Below are 27,149 nucleotides of genomic sequence, written 5' to 3'. Positions count from 1 at the left end.
CCATATTTGAGGTCGGCAAGGAATTTTCCTCCAGGGCAGATTGGCAGAGGCCCTGGGGGTTTTTCGCCTTCTGCTGCAGCCTTGGGCACGGGTCACTTGCTGGAAGGTTCTCTGCACTTTGAAGTCTTTAAACCATGATTTGAGGACTTCAGTGGCTCAGACACAGGTTTGATACAGGAGTGGGTGGGTGAGATTCTGTGGCCTGCATTGTGCAGGAGGTCAGACTACATGGTCATAATGGTCCCTTCTGATCTTAAAGTCTATGATTCTATGACTGGGTTTTTGGACCAGAACCACACGCTTGTCACAATTTAATTTTGATATTGGAGAGTTTAAGGGTTAAAAATCAGTTGCAGTGAGTGACCCATAATCAAGATCCTGAACAGAAAAAGCCTGGAAGAATTGTGCTTACAGAGAGGGTTGTATTTTAAGCAAAAGGCCACAGAGCAGGAACTGAAAAATCTGTTAATTGCCAGTGATAAGGAAGCAGACCACGCAAAAATTCTTGCAGTGAGAAACCAGCAGCTAGAACTTGAACAGAGGCAAAAAATAGCTGATATGGAAGGAGAAGCTGCTGAAAGAGAACGCCTGTGTTTTGAACATGAACAAAAACTGGCATATATTCAATTTCAGGAACTAGAAGCTAAGGCAAAAGTGCACAGACTTAAGCTCCAACTCAGAAGAATAAAGGAACAACAGTAACTGTATCATCCTGAAAAGCCAGCTCCTCTCAACAGCAAAGATGGGGATAGAATCTATCCAGTTTGTAACAATGTTATGTTGTTTGACTCTAAGCAGTTGTCTGTGTGTAACCAAATTTACCCCAACACTGTCTCCTTTTATGTAATGCTTTTACTGTGAGTTCAGTTGAAGGTAACCCCATAACTTGTGCAGAGAATGTAAAAGTCAATGGTAAAAGCTGTTTAGGGTAAATTACAGCTTCTAACGTAACTCTTGTTAAAGCAGATCTTGTCAAAGAGGAAAATTATTAACCAAATAAGTGTGAATATTGTAATCCTTGAGTTTATTGTATGTGTACCTTTAATCAGAATCCATCTTGAATGGAACGGTGTTAAAGATGAAGTTATAGCTGGTGTAAGAAAGTTATTGGCTAAGGATCTTTTGATTGGGGATGATATTAAAGCTTTCTTCAGTCAGGTTGACATAACCAGTCACAGGGAAGAAATAATCCTGAAACTGTCTACACGAGGGGCAAGGATTTGCCTATAGAGGGTTGCTTCAAATGTTTGAGGAAAATGGCTGTTTGTGCAAAGAAGAAGTGCATACATGGAAAAAAATTCAGAGTGTCTGGTATCTCAGGTGAATCTGGCATTACATAAGGCTCAGGAAGATGTTTCTCTAGAGCAAATTAAAGTTGGTGATCAGCTTAATACCCTAACTGAGGAAAGAATGGTTAAATTCTTTGAGTGATAAATTGTTGGTTAGTAAAGCTTGGGAAAGTAAGCCTGACGCAGGTAAAAGTGATGTGCTTAAAGTAGCTCAGTGTAATAAGACACTATTTGTGGAAAACAGCAGTTTATCTGTTAAAGGAGGGAAAGGCAAAGGAAGTTTAGATGAGCATAGGTTGCCTTCTGAGCTGATGGCTTTGTCTAATCAGGAGTTTGGGAAGGCAAGGTTAATAGAAAATGGGTATCCCTACACCTTACCTGTTTCCAGGGTGGAGAATTGTGACAGTGAAGGAGATGTTCCTGTGTCTGTAACTTGCCTATGAAGGGAACTACCCCAATCTCCAAGCAGTTGTCCGTGAACAGCCATGTGTGCTAGGGAACTTTAAGGGAACTGTGTTTGAACTTCTGAGTAATCAGTAAGGTAATAAAGAAGCTGTTTTATGCTGGCTTGGTAAATCTAAATATTGGAATATCACCAGCTTTTGGGGGTTTGGCTGCCCCATTCTTTGCAGTTCACCCTAATTGAGTGATCACAGCTGGCTCCCCATTAGGACCCTGGTAACACCTCATCTGCAGAATACAAAAGTCCTTGCCTCTTGGGGGGTTGGAGGGTTAGTTTTCATGTTTATACAATACTTTGAAGATAAAAAGAATTAATTAAGCTCTACTGCTAAGTATCACTAATGTGTAGGACTTTGCCACCTGCTGGTGAGATTGCATAATGGCTCTGAACTGCATTGTGGAGCGTTAACCCGGGCCTAGGAAAGAGTATATATAATTCAAAGGGCTATCTGAGCTGCTGCTTGCAAAGGGAAACAATTAAAGGTAAGTTAAATCACTCAGAGAGAAAAATTCAGTTCCCAGTCTGTGTTGCTCACGGTTGGTGAGGTAATACCTTCTATTGAACCAGCTTCTGTTGGTGAGAGAGACAAGCTTTTGAGCCACACAGAGCTCTTCTTCAGGTTTGAGAGACCTGATCCTAGACCTGAAGAGCTCTGTGTGGCTTGAAAGCTGTATATATCACTAACAGAAGTTGGTCCAATAAAATTTACTACCTCACACACTTTGTCTCTCTAATATCCGGGCTGGGACCAACACGGCTACAACTGCATTGCTTATCTTTTGTCATGTTTCATTACTTGTACATACATATTTTTGTATTGCAGTCAAAAACTAAACCCAAGAGAGTAAAAGCCATTTACAACTGTGTAGCAGATAATCCAGATGAACTAACCTTTTCAGAGGGAGATATCATTGTAGTAGACGGGGAGGAAGATCAGGAGTGGTGGGTGAGTATTTTCACTTGCGCTTTCATTTCACTTGTATTTCATTCAAAGTATGCTCACACTTTCAGAGTACATTGGTGATACAAAATGCAAGTATACCATAGAGTTGGTAGGAATTGAAATGCCCGCAGCTCTACCCAGACTGACTGACTAATCCCCTAGAGAAGTTGGCCTATAGTTCTCCATCTTTTAACTGGCCAGCTGCTTGTTGCCCATCTTTTGAGATCTGGTTTTACAGACTCCTCGCTTGGATGAATTACACTGCTCTTCTCCCCCCGCACACATACACTGCTTCTTCTGTCATCCCCTCCCTCTGCCTCCAGATCTACTGATTTGATTGAGAGCAAAAGGTCTAGGGTTCAGACAATAGCTCCTAAAAAGTTATCTGCATTTTTAAACAATGGAAGAGGGTGTCTTCTTTCATAGAGAAATATTTGCATTTTTCAGACATGCATTGCCTGTGCTTTAGCCAACATGGTGCATGGCCAATTTGATCCTACAAGGATTTCTTGATCCTCCCTGTCACTTCGACCTAAGAGGACAGTGTTATGGAGTATTTTATAAGGTGTCATGAAAGGTTGTCTCTGGAAAGTACCATCAGTTGATGTAACGTCTTTCATGTTTATAAAATCTGTACTTTACACATATGCATATGAAAGATTACATAACCTACCCACGTGTCCTTTTTAAAATGAATGTAACCTGGAGGACTCCCTCTGTCCCCTACAAGGCATTCAAATATGGGTTTTCTTTACCTATATTATCTAATGGACTTTTCTGAATATCTCACTGTTCTCCACTATCCCCTTTTTATCCTGAGGATACTGTTTCCATACAGTCTTGAACTGATTTCCTTCACATAAAGCGCCACTATTAGTTCACTTATCCTCTGGCTGGGCACATGACCTCTTCACAGGCTACAAGTGGTATGTCAGTGTAAATTGTTGAAAGACCTATTTGTTCTTCTCTATCTTTCACTAAACACAAGTGTACTACGTCACCTACAAGGCCTGTGGAGGTTGTTCAAACATCTCCAGTGTGGCATCCTATAACCAGGTTTGTTACGCACTATTCTTTGTTAGGTCCTATTAATCATAAAAGTATGTTTAACAATTATTATGAAAAACAATTCTTCCATTAGTTAGTGAGATGAAAGAACATGTGTAAACAAATGTATATGTGCTTCTTATTTCTCCTTGTGTCCAGTGAGGAACAACCTCTTTTCTGGTGGCAAGTAAATGCATGATAGGCCTGACCCTGGAGGATCCTGTGTCTTTAAATCTAGGGCAAATGCCACCCCAACTTAGTTTTTAGCCTCCCTCACAGACCAAAAACTCTGGATGACTCTGCTTCAGCTGGAGAATGTGTGATATGAGGGGGAGCTGCTGTTCAGGATCTGGGTAATCCTAGGGAGTGTTGGAGCTATTTGGAAATCTGCTAATTCATTATTTTCTGAAAGATGTGAAGGAGAGAGCAAGTGGCACTCTGCTACACATTGTGCTTTGGATCCCAAGGGTATGTCTACACTGCAATTAAAGAATCATGGCTGGCCTTTGTCAGGTGACTTAGGCTTGCAGGGCTCCGGTTAAGGGACTGTTTAATTGCAGTGTAGTCATTTGGATTGAGACTGAAGCCATCTGCAACCCTTTCCCCAAAAGTCTGTACCAAAATTAAACAGCCCTTTAATGTGAGCCTGAGCCCAAGTCAGCTGAGACAGGCCAGCTGTGGGTGTTTAATTGCAGTGTAGACACACCCCAAGAGTTCACTCCGGATTGTTTTATTGCTCTGAGTGACTAACATCAGTAAGGTTAGGAGAACTTAAGCTGTTCGCTTCCACCACTGAGAGCTGCAGTTAAAGTAACTCCATCAATTTTTGGATTTCCTCTCAAAACTAGTGCTTAGTTTTCTAGCTGAGAGGAAATATATCTTAGCCATGTATTTTTGCAGAATCTGCTGAGCTAAATCAGGTTTTCTGTTTAAATAGGACAGTTACCGGTAAAATCATTCACCTTACTTCTTTTTATATTGTTAGATGTCAAAATCACCATAGCAAAACTGATAGCAATGCTTTGTACGCTCAAAAAGCCTCATGTAAGACCAAAATGCTATTTTAATGAAAGCTTAAGCCTTCCTTACACCTTTCTGATTGTCTGGGGAAGAGCTATTCTACTGAATATAGAGAGAGCCCAGGCCTCGCACATTCTCAAAAATACTCCCTGCAGCATGGTGGCACCACATTCAGTAGAAAGGTGTTTATTTCCAAGAACAGACTATTTCTTTTCGATTCTTCACCTGTTTATTTCTCATCAGGTTCTCCCAATGTAGCACTTCATGTGCACAGGAGAGGGAGAATGACTATAGTCTGGTGATTAAGGCACTCACCTAGTTGGTGGGAAACCCTCATTGAAGTCCTTGCTCCAGTTGCTATTTATTTATGCACAGTGGAATAGTTTCAACAGACAGATTGAAAAACACTCATGCCAGAATATCCTGTAGACTAGCCCTGCGGCTAGGGCTAGGGTCTCCAGTAATTTGGGAGACCCCTGTTCAAATAACTGCCCCACATCATGCAGAGGGGTAATTGAATCTGGGTCTCCCACATTCTGGGTGGGTACCCTAACCGCTAGGCTCAGGCTTATAATGGAGAGCAGAGGGCAGTAACTGTTGGCATCCGGCCTGTCAGGGTAAAGCCGCTGGCAGGACAGGCCAGTTTGTTTATCTGGAGCATCCGCAGGCACGGAGCCCTTCCACTCCCACTAGCCATGGTTTGCTGTTCCCAGCCAATAGGAGCTGCGGGAAGCACTGACTAGCACGTCCCTCGGCCCACGCTGCTTCCCGCAGCTCCCATTGGCCAAGAATGGCCAACCATGGCCAGTGGGAGCTGCGGGGCTCCATGTCTGCGGACGCTCCAGATAAACAAACAGGCTGGGCCTGCCAGCGGCTTTATCCTGACGGGCCGGATGCCAAAGGTTGCCGACCTCTGATGGAGAGTGTGTTGTCCTCGTCCACTCAGTGTCTTGTGAATCTAGTTCTTTGTTCTTGTAAAAATGCCTGAAATCAAAATGAAATAATTAGTCAGGTTGAAACTAAATATTTTGTTTGGACTCAGCTAGAAAGTTTTCTAACTTTTTGATTTGCTGAAAAATTTCATTTTCAGTTCAACCTAAAATTATTTTTGATTTTACAGAATTGCCAGCAATTAAAAAAAAAGTCCATTATTCACTCATCTCTAATTGTATGTTTGTATACTGCCTAGTACAGTGGTGACACCATCCAGATTTGGGAACTTTACACACTTACCTGAAATATTACCATTAACATTTTCCTCTGTCTCAGGGCAGCAAACCCTTTTGTACTATTTCTTTTCTTTCCTTTATTCAAAATAAAATGCAAGGCTCCAGAACTGAGGGATGTAGTGGCTTGTCCTGACCTATAGACATAGGGTCCTCCAGAGCACAGCAGTCATCAGCATTCACCTACCACCAGAAAATAGGTTCTTCCTGCTAGTGTTAGTGCTTAACCTGGGGAAGAGAGGAACATGACTATTGTTAGTGAGTAACTTTGATGTGAATACTGTAATGCTCTTTTGAGACTTAAGTTATTTTTATTAACTTGAGAAAACATATTGCATGTCTTTTCTAGATTGGCCACATCGATGGGGAACCGAATCGTAAAGGAGCTTTCCCAGTATCATTTGTGCACTTTATTGTCGACTAAGTTGCTACTGACAAGTGGAGAAATGTCTAACTTCCAGCTGTTGTAGAAATCTGTTTTGCTTTGTTCCAGCCAGAACACTTCCTGAGTCCTATGTACTTTAGCTGCCCTATTATTACCACAGTTCTCACTTTGGAATTTAAACAGATTTTTTTCTGTGTAACTCTTCATCAACAATTAGTTTAAAAAATATCATTCCAATTATATTATCTTTTTCAAGGTGAAATGAAAAGCATTAAAAAAAACCTGTTCAGGAGTCAAACTATGTGAATGTGCCCATTAAAATATTACAAATAACTTACAATAAATTAGTTCAAGATTCAGTTCTCTTCTTTCAACCTGGCATAGTTCAGGATTCTGTGTCCCCAGAGTCAAGGAAATCCCTAACACTTAGAAAAAGGCAGCGAATTCTGCTAGCTCCCTCTCTTGTTTTAAGTTTTAGACCCCAACCCCACAAGCTGTGTACTTCTGAATTGCAAGTATTCAGCACTCTGTGTGCTAACCAAGGACATCAGCACTTGCAGCAGAAGAAATCTTGACCTCTGAACTTGGGTGCCTTGACAGGTAAAGCTAAAAAGCTTTTCAGTTCACCACTAAAGGAGACTTCTTTCTTTCAGATTTAATGTAGATATTTGCTTAAAGCTGTTTGAACTCTGTTAGCTAATTTTCTGAGTTTGACACTGTTTCTTTTATGCTGCAGGTATATGTAACCCTTTTTGAAATGTCATTTCTGTATGTTACATCCATTTTCAGTCATATTTAATGTGACTACTGCTAATTAATTAAACCTCCTAGCAATATTACTGAGTTACTAAATTAACTCAAGGATATGAAAACTGCACTTCCTGAAATTTACTTAAAACTCTGTAAGGATGATAGATTGCAGAGCATTTCTTAAAACTGTTTCCTTATGTTGTTTAGACTTTTTGTATTCGTGAATTTTCTTGATCACAGTGACCTCTTCATACACACAGAATATCTTTAGTGGAACATTTAAATTACTGGATAAGGATAAATATCTGAAAACTCACAAGTATGCGTCAGTTATGTCCTATTCCATACAATTTTTTTTAAAGTGTGTCACTATCTTGCAAGTAATTAAATACTAGTTTGCTAACTCACTCTGTATTTATATAATATACCCACATCTATGGTAGCTACACTGTTAAACTTGTTTACTATTTTGTGAACAAAAGACTAGGCCATTCATAATTCCCAGTTGATTGATGGAATACAACAAAACATCAATAGAGATCCAATGTCATCTTGATGTTTGTATATTGTGATATCGTACTGGTTCTTTTGTTTATGCTACAGGAAAAAACTGAAAGCATAGGATTAGAAATCCTTGTCTAGGTCACATTGGCTTTGATCACATGTTTTGTGACTAGTGTATCTCTAGATTTATCAAGAGAACTTTGAATTCCTGACAAATGGTGTTTGTTGGCCTCAGTGTTGTAACAGGAATGAAAAAGGCCAGTGCAATGTTTATATTGAGAAAAATTATGTGGCATTAATGCTGGAACAGTAAAGCTGGTGATCTCACCTTTACATCACCTTTCTTAAAATGGTACAATTGATAGACAACCTGTCATTTCTTCGAGAAGCTGTTGCTGCATTATAAATGGAACTGGAATGTTTCAGGATACTTTGTTGCAAGTTTTGAAGCTAATTAGTCTGCATTTTCAAAGTTCCCAGTAAAATATGTGATATTAGTAATAGTTTAGCACTACAGTTTTATTCACTTACTGATAGGTTCAGTTTGTTTTCTTGAGACACTATTTTGTATGTTTCTATTCCTTGGGTAGAGTCTAGAAAGGAAATGGGCATATTATTTTGCACAGTTCACTTCTATGTACAGTATTTTTAAACACAAAATCTTGTAGCATCTATAACAGCCTGCAGTCAGTCTTGATTATCTGGCATCAATTACATCCTATATAAACACTGATGCAAATTTAACTTCAGCTACACTAGAAAGTGTGCAGACTTTCAAAACTTAATCATGTTAATTGGTACATTTGATGGGAAACAAGTAATATTTCAGAATATAATTTAATGGCACTGTGCTATTGGTAACAAAGATCTTACCGTCCAGCGAAGAAATTGACTAAAATTTGCCCCAGGTTTCAACAGTATGCTCTCTCAATGTTTGCTCCTCTGGGAGAAGAAAATTGCAGAAGAGATTCTGAACAGACTGTAGATATATATTTATAATTAAAAAGTTACTTACTTTTAGCTCCAAGATTTTGGCATGTTTCATGCCCTTTTTCATCAAAGCTGACTTCAAGAGATCATGATTCAAAAATCTGTTACTAGGCAGATTAGTAGGTTGCTGTTAATTGTTTTTTAAAAGGAGCAGTTGACATTTAAAATGCAGCTTAGAATGGTATTTGAGATGTATAATATTCAATTCAGTTGTTTGATTTTGTTGGTTGCAGAGCAACTGTATATATTGTATAACCGAAATCAACTCTTATTTTCGATGTCCTGGATGCAGTGATTTATAATTAGAGCATGATTAATAAATTGACTCTCATTAACCAGTCAAATGACTGGAAAAATAAAACTACTTTTAAAATCAACTGACAATTTCCCTTATTTGATTTTTTGCAACTTAAGCAATGTTTGTTTCAAAAATGTAAAATGATAGCTGCTCCAGAATTGTTTGCTGATTTGAGGTTTGTTTGTACTTGCACTTATAATCAGATATTTAGGGCTGGAAGGGACCATCAGAAGTCATCAGGTCCAGATCTCTGAGCTGAGCAGGACCAAGTAAACCTAGACCATCCCTGCTGGTGTCTGTCCAACGTGTTCTTAAAAACTTCCTATGAGGTGGATTCCACAACCTCCCTTGGAAGCCTAGTCCAGTGCTTAACTACCCATGCTGCAGATTAAGCTTCAGTGGACCTAAAGGCTAATTGATCGCTATCCTCTTTATAACAGCCCTGAGCATATATGAAGACTTAACAAGCCCCTCCTCACTCTTAAGTTTCTCAGGATAAACATGCTCAATTTTTTTAATCTTTCCACATAGACTGTTTAGAAAACGTGACTTTTTTGAAGCTCTCTAGGCCACAGGTTGAAAACCACTGGTATATGGACCCCTTTGGGTCTGTAGACTGTCTAAGTGGTCAATGAGAGGTGACTGAAAATAAAGTTTCAGATCCCAAAAAAGGCATTCAATTTTTCTGATGAACTAAAGTATGTGAATACCTCCACCTATTGGTCAAAACCTGACAGTGTTGTTGTTACCATAGAAACCCACAGTTTAGCGTCCTCTCTCTCACTGAGTCAAATGCAGGGCTGAGCATGTGCAACATCTATCTGTTCAGTCAGGTTTTCAATCTAAGACTTCTGTGGTAGGGGTCTGTAGACTACAGGTTCAATTTCCAAAGGGGTCTGCATCTCCATTTGAAATTATTATTGAGGTCTGCAAATGAAAAATGGTTGAAAACCACTAACCTAGACCCTCTCCAAATTGTTCAGATCTTTCCTAACACGTGGCACCCAGAACTGGACAAAGTACTTTAGCTGAGACTAGCATGACAATTATCTCCTTTTTCTTACATATGACATGGGCTCTGTGACTTCTACTGCAGCCCATGTGGCTGACCCCGGGGCTAGCTGCTCAGGCAGCCCTGGGGACAGCCACATCAGCTACTGGAGCAGCTCTGCAGTCACTTGCACCAGCCACTGCTGAAGTAGCCCTGGCTCTGGCGGCTATGGGCAGCTGGCCCCAAGGATTGCCCAGGCAGTGGCCAATGCAGCTGGCCCCGGGGACCTGCATGAACAGCTGTCCCCAGGGGTGACAGGAGCTGCTGCAGCTCAGTCTCCTGGCAGTGGTCCCAGAGTGGCCAGAGCAGTTGCTGGCACCCCAGGGCTTAACACATACTCCCCAGCAGCAGATCCCCCAGAGCTTCTCCCCAGCCACTGGTTCCCCTGGCAGCACCCACTTGCCCTCATACCATAAATACTCAATTGAATCTGTCATGGACAGGTCATGGGCAAGAAACAAAAAAAATCACGGCCCCATGGCCTGTCCATGACTTTTACTAAATTTTTATTATAAATACCCATGATTAAATTGTAGCCTTACATATTACATTCCTGTTAATATGCCTGTAATAGGGTGTTCACCCCATACAGGATTGGAAGTAGTTAAGTTGGTGAGGTGGGCCAATTTACTCCCCAGGCTGCACCTGGAGGAAAAGCTAGGGTGCAGGGGTTTATTAAATGAGGCCCAGCTGGGCAGGAACAGGAAGGGCCTGTATAAAGCCCAGGAGTTGAGCACAGATGAGGGCTGCAATCACTCCTTGGGAGGAGAGGAAAGCCCACAGTTGCTCTGTAGGAGGAGGTAGTTTGGAGACTGGTAAACCCAGACAAGGGAAGTTAGGAGAAGGCTCAGGGGAATTGCAGCAAGAAATAGCAGTGCAGGCCCTGGCTGCTAACTGCAGGGCTCCTAAGTTGGAGCCTTGAGTACAGGCCCAGGTTCCCCTACCAGCCACTGAAGAGAGTGCCTGGGATGATTTTCTCCAGGAAAGACTTTTTTACACTCCTCCCTGGAAAGGGGAACCATGTAGTGACCTGGCCAGAAGGCCAAGGCACAAAGAAGAGGCTAAAGGTCTTGGAGTAAGAGAGGAATAGGAGAGAGACGGCCAGAGGGGGGCGCAATGCCTGGCTGGAGCTAATCCCCAGGATGGCCAGGAGGAGGCACCACCAGCAGCGAGTGAACCCTATGACAATGCATCACATTATTTGCTCATTCAATTAGTGATTCCTTATAACCTCCAAATCCTCTTCAGCGGTACTATTACCTACCCACTTATTCCCTGATTTCTAGGTGTGCATTTGATTTTGTCCTTCCTAATGAAGTACTTTCACGGGTTTTTATTGAATTTCATCTTTTTGATGTTTGTTAGACCAGTTCTCCAGGTCATTTTGAATTCTAATCCTGTCCTCCAAAGTGCTTACAACCTCTTCTAGCCTGTGTGTCATCTGCAAATTTTCTGTGCACTCGCCACTCCTTTATCAAAGTCATTAATGGAAATGTTGAAAAATACGAAACCCAGAACAGAGCCCCACTATGGTCACCTGTTACCCCAAAAACAGACTCTGGGATCCCAGAATAGCTCTCCTATTGCTTGCTTCCTGGGTTCCCCACATGTTAACCTATTAATCCATTCCTGCAAAGTGAAAGGGAAGGGCCTGCCCTAGTAGAATTGCCAGCGTTTACCAAGGATCTTCCTATGCTCTTCAGGAAATTCCCCAGACTAGATCTGTTTACCCTTGGACAGACACCCAGGCAATATGCTTTCAAAACAAAGTATTTTCTTACAATTAGTTACACTAAATAATCATGGAAGATTGATCTAAACAACAATCAAAACAAACTTAAATCCCTTAAGTACAGGGTTAAAAGTACCCAAACCATAAACATAGTGAGAGCAACACTAAGCAGCTGCATTCTGCATGCAGTGATTTAGTTGCCTGTAGTTACTGACTGCAATCTTAAACCTGATACATACTGAACAATGTAACATTCATAACATAGACACAGATCTTTATTATAATGGACATAGACTCACTAATCCTATTCCTATTCTATATCTTACACTATAAATAGCATGCTTACTCTCTGTAGTCTTCTCTCCCTCTGCTCTGTCAGGATCCTCTTCTGCTCTGTCCCAGCGTCCTGGCTGCTGCTACTGTTAACTTCTGCTTCCTTCTGCTCCTGGTATTCTCAACAGACCGACCAACTGACTCTTGCCTGTTGACTGTCTGCCTTTTATTCATTTTTACCAGCCACTAGACCAGGGGTGAGCAAACCTTTTGGCCTGAGGGCCATATCTGGGTCTGGAAATTGTATGGTGGGCCATAAAAGCTCATTCAATTGGGGATTGGAGTGCAGGAGGCCTCAAGCTGTGGATGTGGGCTCTGTGGTGGGACTAGGGATGAGGGGTTGATGGTGCTTTGGGCTGAGATTGAGGGGTTTGGAAGGCGGGAGATCAGGGCTGGGGCACGGGAGGGTGGCAGGCTCCAGGTGGCGCTTACCTCAAGCAGCTCCCAGAAACAGCGACATGTTCCCACTCCGGCTCCTACATGGAGGTGTGGCCAGGTGGCTCTGTGTGCTGCCCTGTCTGCAGGCGCCACCCCTGAAGCCTCCATTGGCTGCAGTTCCTGGCCAATGGGAGCTGCAGGGACAGCACGCAGAGTCCCCTGGCTGCCCCTACACATAGGAGCCGGAGAGGAGGATGTGCCGCGGCTTCCAGGAGTCTTGCGGAGTGGAACAAGATCCTGACCCCACTCCTCAGCTGGAGCGCCAGAGCGGCGCAAGCCCCAGACCCCACTTCCTCGTGGGAGCTCAAGGGCTGCATTAAAACATCTGGTCAGCCAGATGTGTCCCTCAGGCCATAATTCACCCACCTCTGCATTAGACCCTTTCAGACTGCTTGTTTCCCAATCCTGTTATTAGCATACTCTATTTGCCAATCACCTTTAAATCCTCTCTGATTGGTTCATACTTTGACAGATTTAGCAGTTGTGATTAGTCTATCAAAGCTGTTACACAACTAGTCTGAGTATTATGGTCTGGTGACCCACACTTAAGTTTTGGATTGAGCATGCCTGACTGACCCCTATGTGCAATATTGGAGTGACTTTTTCTTAACCTCAGTCCACATTTGCCTGCCAACATACTAGTTGTAGACCAAACTGCTTAAACGGCCAACTCCCTCTCCTTGGCTGTGTGCTAACATTCTACACACAAATTACCAAACTCTTTAACTGTAAACAATTAGCTCACCTATTCAATATGTATGCAACTGTTAACTTATGCATCTTAATGTTAAGATCTACTGTTGCCACCCTATTTATTTTTCTTCACCAATCTAGTTAATTTTATTTCACCTTTTCACCTATTTTCAGTTAATGGTGACAAAGCAGTGTTTTCAGTGCTGTGCTTAAAAACAGATTAGAGCAGCTCAAAATCTTTTGCGTCACATCCTTCCAGTTTGACAGACAACTACTCTGAATACGGTTTTGCACCAACTTTACAGGAATTTCATCTAGACTATACTTCTCTAATTTGCTTATGAGAAAGTTATGCTTTTGACACAGCCCCATGTGACAAATCAAAATGTCACGTCACATTACAGTAAGTCTGCATAAGGCCCCAGTGTAATCCACAGCAACATACAACCTCTGATATGCAGATAAGTCTCAAGCATTTGCACGTTCCCATTTGACTACTGCTGTTGCGTGTTCTACCTAAGCTATGTAAACAAAGATGCCCTCAATACTTTGACAGTTTCATAGACAGTATTTGAGGGAAATGTCCAACTTTTATTTTGCAGTCCTCCAATATTTACATTCATGTACAAAACACTATTTGGTACAAAGTTCATGTGCAGTATAAAATTTACTGTTCATGGTTTTATATGAATCAAAATGTAAGATCAGCGATACTCTGCAATGACTTCTTCAGGCAAGTTTTGGTTGGGCTGTGGGTTTCCAGTTGTCACCAGGGTAAATATCAAAATAACTTCTGTCCTATTTACGAAGTTCTATTGTTCTCCTTTTGCACAGTGTTAATGATCCTTCTTCATGCAGTTAAAGGCTCACTTCTATTCCATTCTGAAATGCTTGGTCGGTGACTATAGTCACAAAGGGGAGCAGTACTTCCTTCCAGCATGAAGCGTTCTTATACTGTACCATGACACACAGCGGCAGAAATTCAAGACTTCTCTGATGTTAAAACTGAGTCAAAGGCTGTTGATAACACTTTGCAAATAGCTTGTGCTTGTTCCTGTGTTGTGTAACACCATAAAAATCAGTTAATCGTGCTCAAAAGCATATTTTCACTAGCATTTTCTTAAGTGCTCTGGCTATTACATGATGTATTTCAGCAAAAACTCCCATCGGTTAAACTTCAAGCAGAACATGATTTACATAATGTTTTCAGCGCTTATACAGACTGAAACAGGAGAGCTGTGTGTTAAATTCTATTGTTTGCAATTATGCCTGCAGACATCTCCGTTTTAAATTAACTTAGGTGTGAAAAAAAGACAATTTTTAGTCTTGTATTATTTATGTTTATAGGGTGTAACCAGCATCCTAAAGTTACTCCACTTGCTCCTTTATGCCTTTGCCAAACCATCTGAAGCGTTGGTAGCATGGAGACTAGAAAGCATATACTACCACGATACTCTGGCATTCTCTCATCTGCTGCTTTCCTTAATATACCACAGGAGGCGATCAGCTCCTCCAATGGCAATATAATGCCAGACTGAACGCATAGTGCCACTGATACGATAGCCCTGCCCTGCTGGAGGAACAGAGCAAACATGGAGAGGGAAAAAGACTGTTGTATTTGCATGTACAAAGTGGAGCGCTCTCTGTCCGCTATCTTTACCGGTGATCAGGCGTAGCACAGCAGATTGGGCATCATCAGCTACACTATAATTGCTTCACTGATTAAATAGGTTTTTGCCTAGTCAGTCAACGTTTTACTAGTTGAAGACAACTGGGCACAACTCCTTTTGTTGCCAGTACATCCTTTTTTACTTATTTTTTAGGAAGTACAACTATTATCCATAAGGATGGGAGAACTGCATATTCCAAGGGATACTACCTAAAGAACTAAGGAAAAGGCTGGTCATATGATACCTTTGTAATTTTAGAGCAGTAAAGGTAGTGATTCTCAAACAAAGTTAATCCACTGCATCCTATGATTTTTTCCCCCTTAAATATGGAGCCATTTATTCTCTGTGAAACCAGTTAACCCTTCAGCTGCCAGAAGGCTGTGATTATGCAAGAGGTGCTACACCTGGGCTGTCCCATACAACAGTGCAGAATGTTACCACTGGGTTTCTGTGCTGTTAAAAATACCATGTTCTAAGTGTGAAGCATGAAGGTAATGAAGTTAGACACCAGAATGTATTGGTACCTAAATTAAGAACCGTAAACATGAATTCTTACCAGACTATTACACTGATACACCCAGAGACTGTATTCTTCATAACCTGCATCTGTCGTCTTCAAAGCCAATAAACTCTTTCCTGCTCCCAGACCATCATCGTAGCAGACCATCCGCACAATTAAATACAGAGCATGTCTATGTAAAACATCCTACAACCATATGGCAAATTAAAGTTATTCTAAAACAGGGCACAGACATTGAAATTTTCTGCATGCTTTCACTATTAACGCAAGTTGCCTTTCACAAAATCCTTAGTAGTCTTTAGAACGGACTGTTCAGTCTCTCACTCTGTGCACTTGTTTACAGAAGACGAACCCTCCCATTGTCTCTGGTAACATTTCCTTAGATTACCTCCATGACATTTTTAATCTTCAAATGAGGGCAATAGGTAAAGATTAAAAAGAACAAATAACCGAACTAGTAGTAGTTTAGCACAGGACCAAGATACAATGCACAAATTTGACGGGGGTGGGGTGGGTAAGAAATATCTTGTATCCCTCTGCTGCTGTTCTTTTAGTTAGAGTCGAAGCTGTCCCCATCTATCCCATTCTTACATATCTAAGAACATTTTTGGTTGCTATAAATGATGATGAAGCTTTAGACTCAGACTATTAAACTAGAATAGTTTTTAGATGCATACTTGAAACAAATGGCAAGAAAATCAGCAGGAATAAAACAGCATACGGTCTGCAGATCTGAAGATATCTTGGAGGAAGACAGACATGTCTAGGGCGTCAGAACTACAAAAGGTATAGAGTAACTATGTTTTATACTACAGGATATTGATGAACTCAACAATGAACTTATAAACAGAGCAGGAAAGGCATGGACTAAACAGAGAGAAGTGAGCAGAGTGATCTGCAACAGGAGAATGCCTATCAAATTGAAAAGTAAAAGCTACAAGATGGTAATTAGACCTGTGCTTTCGTATAGCTCTGAATGCTGGGCACCGAGGAAGAAACAGAAGCAGATCTTAAATACAGCGGAAACATAAATATGGAGGCTTGGAGTTGCAAGGGTGTTTGGACAGAACAAAATTAGGGGAAGTATAAAGATGGTACCAATGACAGAAAATCTGAGGGAATCTAGGCTTACATGGCTTGGGCATGTGAAATGAAGATGGGAAGAATATACAGGAAACAGGGTGTTAAACGGAATGGGAGGGTAAGAGAAGAGTTGGAAGACCCAAAACTAGATAGATGGATATCATAAAAAGGATGGGGTTAGCTGTGGCATTTCTGAGGATCTGCTTCAAGAGAGACTAGAACGAAGCAGAAGGACTCAAAGACCTGACCTTGTACAGATGGGACTAAGGCTAGAACAAGAGGAGGGGAGAGAGCAAGCATAAGGAACACTGGGACAATGAAGAGTCAGTGTTAGCTTGAGGCCTGGAGTGGACATGTGCTCTTGTTTGGGGGCTGAAAGATGGGATTTATGAGGGTGGAAGACCATCCCCCACTTCCATACCCACCCTATCCAGTGAAGACTAAGACAGACCCTAGTTGGGGGGGGGGGAGAAGGGGGAAAAGGAATCAAATTTATAATCCAGAAAATATTGAATCTGCTGGATCAGCCTTGGTTAGAGACTTTTACCAGAGAGCGGCAAGAGAACCACCAGCAGGATAAAAATTACTAAACCCAGGGAGGGTGAAAGACTTTTTGGGGGGGGGATTCTCACTTGCCCCTGAAGGAGAAGACTCTTGCTTTGACTGGAGAGCCAAGAACCCCAGGTCACCCATGCACGAGGAGGAGAGTACAGATTACATTCTGAAGAGAAGATCTGAGTTGGTTTTGCCAGAAAGGCAAGAACCTCCTGTCTCTCTGTTTCAGGTTAAAAATAAAAACTGGAGTCTTACTCTGAGATCAGAAGTTTTGAAATGGAAAATAATTACTGGGTCATCCAGTGTCCTTTAACTGCAAACTCATCAGGGCACTGATAAATGCCTATTCCAGAGTCACCCACCATCCAACTTCCACCAAATAAAGGCCTTTAAGAAAAGACACACTTACATACTGATCAGATGTTGAGACTTTAATACCGTATTTAGAAACTCCCATAATGAACTCTTCTTCAGCTGGAACAAAAGGTAACTTTCCATCTTGCTTTGGAGGGAAACAAAAAAAGTGTTAAGTGTACAGAGCACATAAATAATGAAACTATTCATTAAAACCTGCATTTTCTCTGTTCTAATTTTATTTTAGACTACTGGAATATTACCATTAATGGGGCTGTTCCCCACAAAGCAGTTTTCTTCTTTAAACATTCCTTCATACGATGGGGAACACTGCGTTTCTTTTAGTTATTCAGGATTGGAAAGGGAACTTTTTATGGAGAATGAGGTTTCTTACAGTCCCTTCCTTTGTGTTTGTTCTATGGCCCAGCTATACTAGCAGTGTACTGTTTCAGGGACAAATAGTGCAAGCAGAGGAATGTTGATAGCTGCTACATCTTGGTGCACTGATGCTGCTATTGGCAATGCTTGTGCAACATTAGGAACACTTTTGTATATGGCTATGAGTGCTACCAGCAGATATGCTATACTTGCAATATCTAATTTCTATAATATAAACTGGCATTTAGGAATTCAAGTACTGAGCTTGCAAAGGAACCCTCACCATTTTTTTTTTTTTAAATAAAAGCTTTTTTGTTTTTATTCCTTTTGATACTACAAAGATCAGCACAGCTCAGAGTGAGCTACATTCCAGCTTAACACAATGGAATTATAAATGGCCATGAGTGGTCAGGCTCTCGCTTTTATTCCTCAGCTGAAAATTTCCTCTCTGTTGTTGAGAAATGTTGGCATAAGTAGTCTTCTTTCATGGATACTGCCACAAGGGCTTGAGACAGACTCTCTGGAACTGTACCTTTCTGCCATCAGCAAACCCCTGACGATATTTGTTCAATCATGCCTTAGGTTTCTGCGTCAACAACAGTGCTTCCTGCAGTAGCAATTTGTTTTTCTGAAGTATACCCTTCAACTACTAACCAGGAGGTAGCTTGGCGGCAGTTGAGCTCTCAGGGCGAAGGATGCATGTTTTAATACAGTACATTATTTGTACAGTTTAAGGCACTTCAGAAATAAGATATCTGATCATATGATAAATACACAGTAGGAAGAAACACTGGTTAAAATATTTTGATGTATTTGTATATGTTTTGTCTCTCATTATAAAGACTTACCTGTGCCACATCTATGTAATTTATCAAGTCCAATGGTCCCTCCAGACTCTTGCTCTCATCAAGTTTCAATTTTTCAATGGCACCAACATATTTAACTCTAAATTCTGCACAGGTATCTGAATTACTGTTGCTTTGTCCTATAACAAAAGAACTGTAAATTCAAAGAACTGTTCTACTTAAGCAATAACGTCTATTGTTCCTTTGGTGCTGGAAAGTCTCTTTGGTCTTTTTTAATCTATGAATTTTGAATAATCTTTTGCTCCCTTGGCTCAAACACTGGATCTCCCCACTGAAACAATTACGAAACAAGAAGGATAGCAAAGATACCTAACACTCTTGTGTTATTTGGTTCATAGTATACTAACCTCATCTTTCCTTAACTTCTGATGGGATGATTCTTTTTAGTGTGCTACCACAGAACGGTCTTTGGTACAGAGAAAAATATGACAACATGAGTCTATTGTAAAGTATGGTCTACTCTAACAGAAAAGTTGGGCAACTTAAACCCAAGATTTTTTTTTTTAAATGTACAAGAGCTAACCATAGCCTACAAAACAAGAATTTTTGTTTGGATTTATACATCCCCCAGCCACGTTGAGACCCGAGAGTGGAGCATTTAGCTGGTACACACAAGAACTATAAAGTGGAACCAATTGCAGTGAAAGTCTCTGGCAGCAGGGAGTTGCAGAAGCCTTTCCCTGCTGCCTTCTCTCTGCCAGAGCCTTTCACTGACAGACAGATATAGTCACACACTGCAGTGTTTTACTGTGGCATATGTAGACACAGACTCTGGGGAACACACTGGACACAGAATTACTATTTTGCCTTTGGAGAGGTGAATATTCTTTTTGGTATTATAGCATCATGTTAAACATTTTGTAAATACAGGCACTAAGTATTTACACTTTCTTCATGATATGCATAAACACTGAAGCACAATGAGAAGCCAGTTCTCTGGGCTGAGGGCTTTATTCAAAGCCTAGATAGTCTATGAAAATGCTCTTAGATCTCATAGGGCTTTGGATCTAAGCCTGAAACTTCTTTCCTCTTAACAACACATCCCTGTAACATACACCCCTGTGACCAAGTGCTAGGTCAGAAAGGCTGAGTCAGCACTTTGGTCACAGCAGCTCCAATCAAGCGAGGCTGAATGAAGCTGACTGAACAGAGCTGTGTCTAATTTGTGTTGGGGGCAGGGCAGAAAGGCTAATTAAGCCATTAGCCAGAGCCCACAAATAGGCACAGGACTAGGGTGACCAGACAGCATGTATGAATAATTGGGATGGAGTGGCAGATAATAGGCACCTATATAAGACAAAGCCCCAAATATCAGGACTGTCCCTATAAAATCGGGACATCCAGTCACCCTACACAGGACGGAAATGGAAAGGGGAAAGCAGGCAGTAAGGGGAGACAGAGATTGCTTTCCTCTGCTTGTTATAGGAGCTGTATATGTTATGAATCTGGTGAGACTCCATTTGCAAATAAACTGCACAAGGTGTTGGACCAGCACAAGGGTCTCTGAATAGTTTGTAGACCAGAAGAGAGGCAGGAACCACGAGGCTCTGCTACAATACCCTGTTGTTTCAAACCGATCCCTACCATTGCACCTGTTTCCTTCCCCTCCTTTGCCTTCCACAGTCCTGCTACACCTCCCTCTGAACTTCTGTATACCTTCTTGGCATTTCTAGTCTCAAAGATCACTTTCTATTCTAGACTGCAGCAGCTCATGTGCTAGTAATTGGGCCATCGAATAGGTTTGCCCTCAACTGACTACATGTACATGTGTAAAGCATCATTCACACAATGTGAACTTACATTTTCTCACCTCTTCCCTTCTCCCAACTTTTACACACAATCCTACATTTTATAAAATTAAACCATCTTCAAACAAGTCTGTCTCCGCACTGGTTACATACCTGAACTTTTAGTGGAGTCTGTATCTAGACTAGCCACAGTACTTGATCTGGAAAGTCCACCAAGACTGGAGTCAACAGACTAAATAGGGGAAAAAAATATAGAAAAATGCCAGTTAATAACTGAAAATGTTAATTTATCTTCAGATTTTCTGCCCCTACATACTTCACTATCATCTTCTAACTTTTATGGCCCAGCGCTATTTAAAAGAAATTAGATCAAGTGAAACATGATCAAAAAAGTCATACTTCTCCAAAGGATTGGTATAATAAAACTTGAAAGAGTATCAGTCTGACTTACTTACACCAATGTAAACTGTACAAGGGTCTCTCAAAAGCTTTCAAACGTTTTTGAAACAGAGAGAGGAGAGATGGAAGAAAAAGCAGAGAAAATGAACTTTAAAAAGTTTATGTCCACTGTCTCTTTCCTTCAACTTGGCGTAACCTTTAGGAAACTGACAAGTGCATGCTTCTCACTAATATTTGATAGAACATGACCTTTTTGCAATGAGATTTACTTAAAAAATGCAACCTTGTCAGAAACCCTACAAGATTTAAGTAATCATTCACCAGCTATCTGACAGAATGTACTTATTAGATCAGAAGACTTATGCTTTAAGATAGGAAAGAAATACTATATAAAATAAAGAGAAGTTTTTTTTTATTTGGCTAGCTTCTTCTGAAGAATCAAGCTCATTCTTGCTTTTAATGGCTATCTTAGTGGTTCTTGAAAGAGTCATAAATTATAAGGCCAGAAGGAACCACTGTGATCATCTAAAATGACCACCTCTGTAACATAGGCTATGGAAATTCTCCCAAATAATTCCTGTTTGAACTAGAGTGTTTCCTTTATAAAAACATCCAATCTTGATTTAAAAACTGCCAGTGTTTGAAAATCTACAATCCTGGTAAATTGTTTCAATAGCTAATTACCTTCACTATTATGAATTTGTACATTTTTCCCAGTCTGACTTTGTCTAGCTTCAACTTCCAGCCACTGGAACGTCTTATATCTTGGTCGACTAGACTGAAGACCCAATTATCAAATTTTTGTTCACAAAAACAAAATGTATGAACAGTGATCAGATCAACCCTTAACTTTTTCTTTATTAAGCTAAACAGACTGAGCTCCTTGAGTCTTTCACTATGACATGTTTTCCAGTCCTTAGTCATTCTCGTGGCTCTCCTCTGAACCTAAGTAATTAATACTTCAACATTACAAAAAGCAGTAAGTATATTTTTTTGTACAACTCCTTTCTCGTGCTCTCATGGTCAAAGTAGTCTAAGTGGATTCCTTACTCAACATCAATGGGATTTATGCTTGTATGATGGAAGGACAGCATGCTACTTACAACAGAAAACTAATTCTGATATTGTTTGATTTCACAGACAAAAAAAAAAAACAAATGAGATGTTTATCTCTTGGAATATCATGATCATATTAAAGACTCTAATAAACCAGCCAGAGCAAGGCAGTTAGCTATCAACATTTGCTACTTATTAAGCATCATTGTGCTTGATGCTGTACATGACAAATAAAGATGCAGTCCAAACTCTGAGGGATACACAACCTAAAATCCCCTTAATTCATCATTTGACTTGGAATGTTAACTTATTGGTCAAAAAAGGTCAAATATTCCATAAAAGAAATTCAGATTAACTCTGACAATCGAAAAGACTTTTCTTCTTTAGAATGCAAATCTCCCTAAGACTTTGATAATTTAATCTATCGCCCAAATTTACAACTATTATTAAAAGGGCAACATAAGTTCAACATGTATAAATATTGTATCAGTCAGCTGACTGACCTGTCATCTCTACTTAAAACAATGATATGTCTTTGTGCAGATGCATTCTAGTTCTGAAACAGTACTGCTTTTACACTGGCGTCTCTCTCCTTTTAAAGAATAGGAGGAATTAATTTCAGTTAGGGAGTATAAACGTCCCTCTTGAAAGCCAGAAAAAAAAGGGGGGAGGGCGTTGAGTTCTTAAGGAATAACATACCTTAACCTGTACCTGATACACTTTAATTCCAGGAAGGGTTTCTGATTAGAGCTGGTCAGAGAAACGTAACATTTTTGTTAATTTGCCAATTTATTGAAATTAAAACATTCCACGGAGACGGTTTGATTTTTTTACTCCATTCCACCAGAAACAATCCTGTAGACCTGGCTAGCTGCCAAGGAGACTGGAAGCGCTAGGAGTACTTCCCAAGCTCTCTGCAAACTGTTAGTTCACAGCAACTGAAACTGTCCCACAAACACACTATACTCTCAATTCAGCTTACCTTGCTTTTAGTACTGATTTCACTGCTTTGGGAGCTGCTGCTGCTGTGTCGTTTTTTCCCTTTTCTGAACATTTTTTCACCATAATTGGATCAAAGAAAATGCTAAAGGAAGGAGAATTAAAAATAAAACCTGTCACATTACACCTATAAGAGGAGGAGTCCCTGCCAAAAAACATGGTGGGCTTTGTGTGCAAAGTGGAGAATGGTGGGGGACCACTAGACTAATGATTCTGAGGATGGGACTGGGAGTATGAATCTATTTCTTATGACTGTGCCACTTGTGTATGGCTTCCGGCAAATCACTTGACCTCTCTTCCTGAATTTCCCTGTCTATAAGAAAAGGAAGGATTTTAACTTTCCTACTTTACACACATTAGAAAATTGATTCTTACAACAGCATTGTGAGGTAACTAATTAACAGAACATGTAAAGTAGCAAAGTTAAAATCCTTTCTATTCTTATAGATATGGAAATTCAGGAAGAGAGGTTAAGTGATTTTCCCGAAGCCGTATAGCAGCATAAAATCAGAGGCAGTCTTCATTATTAGAGTCTCATATTCAACCTCTTAAACTTCTCCTGAGGCTTGAGAACCAAAGGACTTACTTTATAAAGAGACATGAGGCTGACTGAGAACTTATGAAGCAGAACTGTTGTCCATCTCTGACCTAACACCCACTACATCTCTTCATCTGGGAGGCAGGGGAAGTTAACTGTACCGTACAGAGTTATAAAACCTTGTTTCTTGGACAGAATTAGGGAAAAGCACTCTCTGAACCTATTATAGGCCCCAAAGAAGGAGCATCACATTACATGAACCAGAAAAATGGCCTCCTTCCAATGCTATATAATTAGGCTTTACTGTGGTAAGTTAAGGGAACTTGCAAGCAGTAACAGGCAGATGAGGAGGACTAGACATCTCCAAAGTCATCAAGAGTAGAGGAGAGAGAGATCAAAATCAGTTTGCCAATAAAATCGGCATCAGGGAAGATAAAGTTTAGGTGCAAATTTCATTAAGTAAGCTTAGGCAACCCCATTTGATTTCCCAATGGTCCTCTAAACAAACAGCCCAGTATATTTGATCTTGAGCCTGTACCGCACTTTGTTTGTGAGCAACAAAATTTAAAAAGGTGCAAACTTGGATGCAGTCCTGCTAATGTAAGCACACAAGTGTCATCATTTATATAGCACGTGAAGGGCACAGGGTACTTTACCACAAGTAAAAATGACAGGTCCATGCCTTTTAGTGATTGTAACTAACTGAATCACTAGGCTTGAACTGTAAGTTTAGAATGATTGTCTGTGACCCGGGAAGCTCTTAGTGCCAACTGGCAAAGGACAAAGAAGGGATGCAGAGGGGTTACTAGGATCTCCTGGGTCTGGCTTACATATTCTAGTTCACCAAGGAGTATCACATGAAGTCTCAAATACAAGGTGGTGTCACAACAGTCATCTATATTGCAAAAATCATGTGTGGATGTTACATAAGGAGTTCTGTATACACACTGAAAATTACAAGATAGCTAGGGACTGACCACCAGCAAAGGTGAAAAACGGGCTGTCAGGCTACGTCTACCCTCAAGCCCTATAGCGCAGGGGTGGCCAAACTGTGTCTTGCCAGCGACATGCAGCTCTTTTACAGTTAAAGTGTGGCTCATGGAGACCCCCACCCCGTTCTCTACCTACCAGATTGGGGGTGAGGGGATGGGAACCTCTGCCTTGCAGAGAGGTGAAGCGGTAGGGGCTTCAGCCCAGCGGGGAGGGGGGGTCTTGGGGCTTCAGCAGTAGTGGGGCTGAAGCCCTCAGCCCTAGAAGATGCCTCCCACAGGGCTGAAGCCCCAAGTCTCAAACTTCTGAAGATTGTCATCTGTGACTTGGAGGGTCAGTAAGTTTGGTCACCTCTGCTATAGTTGCACACCTGTAGCACTTCATGGTCTGCCTACAGTTAAAAGGCTACATCTGTGCTGCTTAGCACTTCAGTGACTGAAGGGATCTCCCACAGATGTAGGTGGTCCCCCTCCCCAAGAGGCTGTACCTAGAGTGATGGATGAACTCTTCCATTGACCTAGTGCAGTCTCCATGGGGACTTAATGACAGTGTACTATGCCACTCAGGGTTGTGGATTTTTCACACTCCTGAGAGGCATTATTATGCCAATGTAATTTTTCAGTGTAGACCAGGCCTCAGTGTAGGCACTCGCCACAAACCAGAGGTAGTAGCTAAATCAAGGGATGAATTTTTCCGTAAATCTAGCGCTGTCTATACCAGGTGTTAGGTTGGCTTAACAACATCGCTAAAGGATGTACATTTTCACACCCCTGAGCAAGATTAACTTTTTAGTGTAAATCTGGCCTTAGACAAAAAATGTTTATCTAGCTGGCTGCTTATATGTAAATTTACTATTGTATAACTGACACTAGATCTCTTCTCACCAGTTTGAATTGAATGCTAATGAGGACTGTAAAAACTTCAAGGATAGAAGAGTAGCAGGTAGAAGCAAAGAGGAGGTAAGAAGCCTATCTTGAGGTGCATATTGAAGGTTTGCTCTAATATATTTGGGGTACAAAGAAGACACCCTGTCATCCTCCATTTAGGAAGTAAATGGACAGTGAAATTTTAATTCATGAAAGAGGGGTCTCAATGAGGCTTGATTGAAAACAGTGGAAAGAACTTTGTGTGAGATAATTTTCCTTAGACAGAAGGTTAACTTGTTAGGTTTTCTGGAGACTAAACTTAACTATGATTTTCTTTTACAAATAGCCATTTGTTTCCAATATTCTTATTCACTGTCACTGAATCTCTGATCTTTGATAATAAACATTCTTGTTTTCACTATATCTAAGTGACCTTAGTGAACAACCATAGTGTTCAGAAAAGAGAAAGCTCTGCACCTCATGTGCCATTTCAGTTCTTGGCACATCCAACCCAATTTGATAATATTTTATTAGCCACAGTGAAGGATGTGAGTAGGCATAGAAAGACTAGATATTTATTGGTAAATGTTGATAAATGTCAATTTCACCATGCCCACACACACAAATGGACAAAAACTATTTCCATCAATAATTGAAATTTACAAAGTAAGACAAATGCTACTTGAGAACTTATTAGAGTTTGATTTAAGGATATTTAGTTTGCATATTTTGACATGTGATGCTGACAATTTGTATCAATGGTTGCAAAGCTTTAACTTTCTGAATGTCAATGGCTACTGTCATTAATTACTGACTGATAACTCCATAGTCTGACACCCCCACATATTTCCCCCCCAAATTTGAAAATTTAAATAAAAATGGGGGGACACCTTAAAACACAATTTTGTGCAAAATTTTAATTGATAAAAATATTTAAAATGCTTATAATAAACATCAACACTACCCATCTAAATTATAAACCAATATACCAAATTTTGCCAAATCTAGATATAAGTGGCTGGAATTTGGCACAAAGAGACAAAACCTCAGGCCCTGCTTATAAACAGCACACACAGCGCTTACCAGGTGCACCTGACAGCCTCTTAGGGGCTTCAGTCACTTCTATCTACCTAGGTATTTACATGGTGCTCACCGTCAAGGTATCTGACTCCAGATTGGCTCCTTAAGAAACAAGAAAGATGGGGAACTCACATTCCAGGGCTGGGGTCCCCACACCCCCATCCTGCCACAGACTCCTCTACCCCGGACACGTCCCAACACTGGGATCCTCCACCCCCGTCCTGCCATAGACCCCTCCAGCCCAGGCACGTCCCAACACTGGGATTCCCCACCCCACCCCCATCCTGCCACAGACTCCTGTACCCCGGACACGTCCCAACACTGGGATCCCCCACCCCATCCCCGTCCTGCCATGGACCCCTCCAGCCCAGGCACCTCCCAGCACTGGGACCCCTCCAGCCCAGGCACCTCCCAGCACTGGGACCCCTCCAGCCCAGGCACCTCCCAGCACTGGGACCCCTCCAGCCCCACCCCGCCATGGACCCCTCCAGCCCAGGCACCTCCCAGCACTGGGACCCCTCCAGCCCCACCCCGCCATGGACCCCTCCAGCCCAGGCACCTCCCAGCACTGGGACCCCTCCAGCCCAGGCACCTCCCAGTACTGAAGTCCCCTCATCCCCATCCCGCCTCGGGACCCGGCGCCCCCCGGAACGAGGATGGGGCCGCACCGGCAGGCAGGGCACGCGCTCCTCACCGCAGCGGCTGGGCTCGGTACCGCCGGGGACTCGCCTTCCGCCTGGGACCCAGCACGGCTCCTCCACACTCGCTGCCCCAGGAACGCGCGGCTGCCGCTGCCGCCCCCGCCCGCGCGCAGGCGCTGTGACAGGGAGTGTGGGCGGCCCAGCTCCCCGGAAGCGGGGGGCGGAAGGTGTTTGCGGGCGGACC

General features: G+C 41.6%; 2 protein-coding genes across 10 annotated transcripts in view; one reads left to right on the top strand and one right to left on the bottom strand.

Annotated features, from left to right (window-relative positions):
* ASAP2 (ArfGAP with SH3 domain, ankyrin repeat and PH domain 2) overlaps positions 1-8,994 on the top strand; it is a 196,749-nt gene extending 187,755 nt beyond the window's left edge. For all 4 annotated transcript variants that reach the window (XM_030555465.1, XM_030555463.1, XM_030555464.1 and 1 more), the window contains 2 exons: positions 2,576-2,698; positions 6,338-8,994. In XM_030555465.1, the coding sequence (XP_030411325.1) occupies positions 2,576-2,698; positions 6,338-6,412 (198 nt within the window). In that variant the 3' untranslated portion in view covers positions 6,413-8,994. The remainder of the gene's footprint in view (positions 1-2,575; positions 2,699-6,337) is intronic.
* A 4,738-nt stretch (positions 8,995-13,732) lies between these two features.
* ITGB1BP1 (integrin subunit beta 1 binding protein 1) lies at positions 13,733-27,049 on the bottom strand. 6 transcript variants are annotated; one of them, XM_030555457.1, is made up of 8 exons: positions 26,959-27,049; positions 26,268-26,366; positions 22,774-22,875; positions 20,490-20,568; positions 18,571-18,707; positions 17,400-17,492; positions 15,389-15,538; positions 13,733-14,216 (listed from the first exon to the last, which is right to left on the bottom strand). In XM_030555457.1, the coding sequence occupies exons 3-8, from the start codon at positions 22,843-22,845 to the stop codon at positions 14,145-14,147; spliced, it is 603 nt and encodes a 200-aa protein (XP_030411317.1). In that variant the 5' UTR covers positions 22,846-22,875; positions 26,268-26,366; positions 26,959-27,049; the 3' UTR covers positions 13,733-14,144. The 6 variants fall into 6 exon arrangements, with proteins under 6 accessions (XP_030411317.1, XP_030411321.1, XP_030411316.1 ...); XM_030555461.1 differs by having other exon boundaries at positions 26,338-26,366; XM_030555456.1 differs by having other exon boundaries at positions 26,933-27,042.
* Between the last annotated feature and the right edge of the window lie 100 nt (positions 27,050-27,149).

Source organism: Gopherus evgoodei, chromosome 3, assembly GCF_007399415.2.
Source record: "Gopherus evgoodei ecotype Sinaloan lineage chromosome 3, rGopEvg1_v1.p, whole genome shotgun sequence".
Classification (NCBI taxonomy): Eukaryota; Metazoa; Chordata; order Testudines; family Testudinidae; genus Gopherus; species Gopherus evgoodei.
The sequence above is the reverse complement of the archived record's forward strand: the minus strand, read 5'-3'. Positions and strand labels throughout refer to the sequence as shown.